Source organism: Sinocyclocheilus anshuiensis, unplaced genomic scaffold (genome assembly GCF_001515605.1).
Source record: "Sinocyclocheilus anshuiensis isolate Anshui unplaced genomic scaffold, SAMN03320099.WGS_v1.1 scaffold227, whole genome shotgun sequence".
NCBI lineage: Eukaryota > Metazoa > Chordata > Actinopteri > Cypriniformes > Cyprinidae > Sinocyclocheilus > Sinocyclocheilus anshuiensis.
The window spans coordinates 3,003,088-3,007,866 of NW_015549590.1; the positions used below are offsets into that span (position 1 = coordinate 3,003,088).

Genomic DNA, 4,779 nt, shown 5'->3' on the forward strand with positions numbered 1-4,779 from the left:
TTTTGGACAATTCTGTTCTCAGCGATGTTCAAAGTTACTGTCACACATGCAAAGCAATCCATGAATACTCAAGAAGCCCTCTTACGCACCAGATGACGTGTGTCCTGGGACAGTGCTATTGGTTTCTCTTTTGCTGTATTTATCAAAGTGAAAGGTATATAATATGACACAAAGGTTTGGTGCCAAATGGACAAATAGCGTAGCACAGTGATGGATTATGTGTCTCTGTTTTTCCCGAAATTGCAGGTGGAAGTATTGGACTAACATCTCTCATCTTCCACTGTCTTTGATTAAACATTGTGTCCAAAAACAGAAAGAAACAACAAGAACATAGTAAAGAACATAATTTATTTTGGGTATACTTTGGAGAAAAGCAAGATTTTTTTAAGTACTGAAATTCTTCTAAACTAAATTTTACCTTTATATATCAGTGAATGGTTGGTGTGATCATTGGTTTTGCTAATAAATGTCAAAAAAATTTACACTATTGTATGATTCTTATGGTTTTTTTTCTTATGCTCACCAAGGCAGCATTTATTTGATCAAAAATACAGTAAAAAATTTAAAATTGTGAAATAGTATTACAATTTAAAATAAATGTTTTCTATTTGAATATATTTTAAAATGTAATTTATTCCTGTGAGGCAAAGCTGAACTTTAAGTATCAATATGCCAGTCTTTAGTGTCACATGATCCTTCAGAAATCATTCTAATATGCTGATTTGGTGTAATATTTCATATTATTATCAATTTGAAAACAGTTGTGCAGATTAATTTATTGTGGAAACTTTTTTTTTTTATAGAATTCTTTGATAAATAGATCAAAATCAAAAAGTTAAACTCTTGTTTAATTAATGGGCCTATTTAAGTTTAAGGACCGGGTCAACACACATTGCTAGATCCCAAATTGAAGATATAAACTGTTATAGTAAATGTTAATCCATTGTAAAAACTACAAAACTTTCTTTCCTAAAAATGTTTCCCAATTGATGCTTATAAATACACTCTTAAAAAGAACTCAGCATCTCAAATGTGTTCACAAAATGAAACTTTATTTGCGACACTTCCATAAGTTTGTTACGTCCATATATGTCCTTGTGGGAGTGCCTGTGTTTTTCTTTCTCTCGCTCTCTCTCTCTCTCTCGCTCTCTCTCTCTCCCCTTTCCCTATCGATCTCTTAGGCCGTCTTCCTTGACTGCTGATTGGCTCATGACGCTGTCAGTCATCATTAAGCAACTTGACGCCGACCTATCCGCTGCTGGTAAAGTTTTCGCCGGCAGATAAAAGGACACGGAGAGAAGTGAATGGAGACCTCTTTTGCTCCCTGATTTTTGCTGTCTTTTTACTCGTTTTGACTTGCTTTATTTGTTATTTCGTTTATGCCAAAATCCTTGGTGTTTTTGTTTTGTGGGAGTGCCTGTGTTTTTTTTCTCGCTCTCGCTCTCTCTCTCTCTCGCCTGCTCTCTCTCTCTCGCTCTCTCTCTCTCTCTCTCTCTCGCTAGCTCTCTCTCTCGCTCTCTCTTTCCCCTTTCCCTATCGATCTCTTAGGTCGCCTTCCTTGACTGCTGATTGGCTCATGACGCTGTCAGTCATCATTAAGCAACTTGACGCCGACCTATCCGCTGCTGGTAAAGTTTTCGCCGGCAGATAAAAGGACACGGAGAGACGTGAATAGAGACCTTTTTTTGCTCTCTGATTTTTGCTGTCTTGACTTGCTTTATTTATTTCGTTTATGCCAAAATCCTTGGTGTTTTTGTTTTGACATTTTTGATCCTTTCCCCTTTTTGATTTACTATTTCGTTTGGTTATTTTGTTACTTTGTGACTCTGATGGCGTTGTTCTTTGAGCTTTGATGAGCTTATGCTCTATGATGTTTACTCTTTACTCAAGAGGAAGTTATACTCATAGGGGAAGATGTCGTGCGACTTCCATTGTGCAACATTTAGGTAACTTGATATGTTTAGACACCATAGGTAAGAGGTGAACGCCACCCCCTGTAAGTTTCATTGTTATTAGTTGAGAGTAGGGAAGTATATGGCGCTTGGCGCTGAAGATTTTTTTTTTTTTCTTTCTTTCTTTTCTTTAGTTAGGTTAGAGGTTTAAAATAAGTTAGAAGTGGTTTTGTTGTGTTTCTTTCTTTCTTTTGGCGTCACTAGCGTCCCCTATCTCTTGGGTTGATTTGTCGTTTGTTTTTGTTTCCCTTTTTCCTGAGTTGTAAATATTTGTACATATGGGTTGTCTCTTTAAATGATTTATATTTTGTAGTTATATGGATTCTTTTCACCTTGTATAATAAATCACTTCGTTGGCAGTTTGTGTCCCTGCATTGTCTCTTGCTGCCTCCATCAAGTCTACAGATTTGCCACAAATTTAATGTTAGTCCTTTTACCCCTAGACCATCTTAAAGGGTCGTAACAAAGTTCAAGGGGAAGAATGCAAATGACTCATTACAGTGATGTTTTGGGGTATTGCACAGACCTTGTTTTATTGCACTCAACAACATACAGATATCTTTAAGAATATAGACAGAACTGTAACAAATGGTGAGATATTGAGCTGCTTCACTGTGACTTCTAAAATGAAAACAAACAGGGAAGATGTTGAACTGGAACATAAGATGCTTACTCAGGCTGTAACTTGTCGTTTACAATTTATTTCTCACATTGATTTAATTAACACATACTTTTTATTGTGAGTGGTAAGATAAAAATCATCTTTACATTTTGCTCATTAGTACTAAGAGAACTGCAAACCACAAGCAACACAATTTCTGTGTGCGGGACTTAAGCAATACATGTCTTTAAAAAATTAAACATACAACAGAACTAAAACATAAGCACATTTAATCAAGGATAATATGTCAAAAATAACTTTAAAGATAACTTCACAACAATTAAAACACTGCTGTACCAAATCCTTTGATTATGAATTTAAATTATGTTAATTATAATTCATTATCTGTCCTGTAGACAGTATGCAATATATGATCATTGGAAAAAATAAAAAATATATATATTATAACTATATTGAGATTACCGACATCTTCATTTGGTGCTTTTAACATGGTAAAGGCCTGTGTATAAAGCAGTTATTTGTGAATAATGGTTACACATTGTTAAAGATTTAATTGATTGTTTCTTTCTCATGTTCATAATCATAGTGTTGTAGCAGGGCACAAAAGTAATTTCATTACAACAAATCAAAATGTTCAGCAGACACCTCTAAAGCGGGACTTTATATAAAACTATGTATGTTTGGTATGTAAACACTTACCAAAGGCAGGGGATGTTTTTGGTTAATCAGTAATACTACAAGAAATGCTTTCCAAAATACCAGAATATTTTCTTTTTCAAGAAACAACACAAAAATGAACAAACTGCTCTTAAATATACCGAAACAGGAAAATCCTCGAATCCTAAAGCACACATTTTTACAGACCTAAAGTCAAAAATAAATAATGCAAAGTAATGCAATAAATTGAGTGATCTCTGTTACAAGAGTTAATAGAACTCTTTTTAGTAGTAACACACTTGCAATGTCATATTTTTCTTCGTATCATGCTTGATTGTGACTATAAGATTTCAGAATAGAAATATGCAAAAGGCGAGGCTAGAGGAAGTGTCCTGTGTGCTGTAAACATTTAATACCGCTTGTATAAATTCATCACACCTTGAAATTGAAACTGATTTTTGTTCTCTTAAAGAAGCTCTGTATGCTAAGTAGAAATGTTTCAGAGGTACAGTATGAAGTACAGTCTCCTTGAGTTTGGCAGCACTGTCTCGCAGGTGATTGGCTTAAAGCCGGAGCAGAGTCACGCTTCAAAATGTAACGTTCACTACTCCGGACTCAAACCATTGCTGAAATAACCGCTACTAATAAAGCAGTGACTGGGGTTAAAATATGGTTATCTAGGTCTAGATCTACCCTACAGCTAAGCAAAACATGGAAAGCGGGATCTAGAGTCTCTCAAAGCAGATGGAGCAGAGCAGGAAGATGGCATACAGGAACATAAGCCCGAGGCCTAACCTCCGGTCCAGCCTCCAGTGGTTCAGGTGCACGCTCAGTACCTGTGCAAACAATGACAGACAGAAAACAGGCCATGAGACAAAGATTACAAAATATGAACGAGCATAAATAGGAGATCAAGATAGAGTTCTCAAATTAGAAATGATCATCTTACAGTGAGAAAAACAGAAGCAAGGAGAAGAATCACTGAGTACAGCAGCCCCTTACTGTTAATGAAGACCTGGAGGAAGACCAAGAGAGAATGTTGCAAGAATCAAATGAATATTTTGGTGCCACTTGAATTTAGTACACAGAACCAGTGTCATTACCTTTAACTAAAATTAAAATAAAAACCAATGAAATAAAAATAAATAAATAATAATAATAATATATATATATATATATATATATATATATATACAGTATATATATATATATATATTTTTTTTATTTTTTTTTAAAGAAACGAATAAAACTGATTAAAAATTTCATTAAACTGAAATTAAAAAATAAACGATAAAAAAACTATAAAAAATAAAGGCTATTGCAAAATATTAATAAAATTACTGTAAGTATATAAATATTACAAAATATTCCATAAATAACACTAAAATTAGTGTTAATTAGACTTAAATAGGTTGAAGTTAGACTTAAATAGGTTGAAGTTGAAGCACAAAAGTTAGAAAACTAAAATAAAAATAAATTAAACTAAAACTTAAAGGGGTCATATGATGCGATTTCAAGTTTTCCTTTCTCTTTGGAGTGTTACAAGCT

At 34.0% G+C, this 4,779-nt stretch overlaps 1 protein-coding gene across 1 annotated transcript in view; it reads right to left on the reverse strand.

Moving 5' to 3' along the window:
- Nucleotides 1-3,018: 3,018 nt before the first annotated feature.
- The window catches only part of LOC107658150 (sodium/potassium/calcium exchanger 3-like), a 16,482-nt gene continuing 14,721 nt past the window's right edge, over nt 3,019-4,779 (reverse strand). Inside the window, exons 18-19 of the mRNA XM_016446614.1 lie at nt 4,181-4,246; nt 3,019-4,067 (exon numbers count right to left, since the gene is read on the reverse strand). Coding sequence (XP_016302100.1) covers nt 3,957-4,067; nt 4,181-4,246 — 177 coding nt within the window. The 3' untranslated portion in view covers nt 3,019-3,956. The remainder of the gene's footprint in view (nt 4,068-4,180; nt 4,247-4,779) is intronic.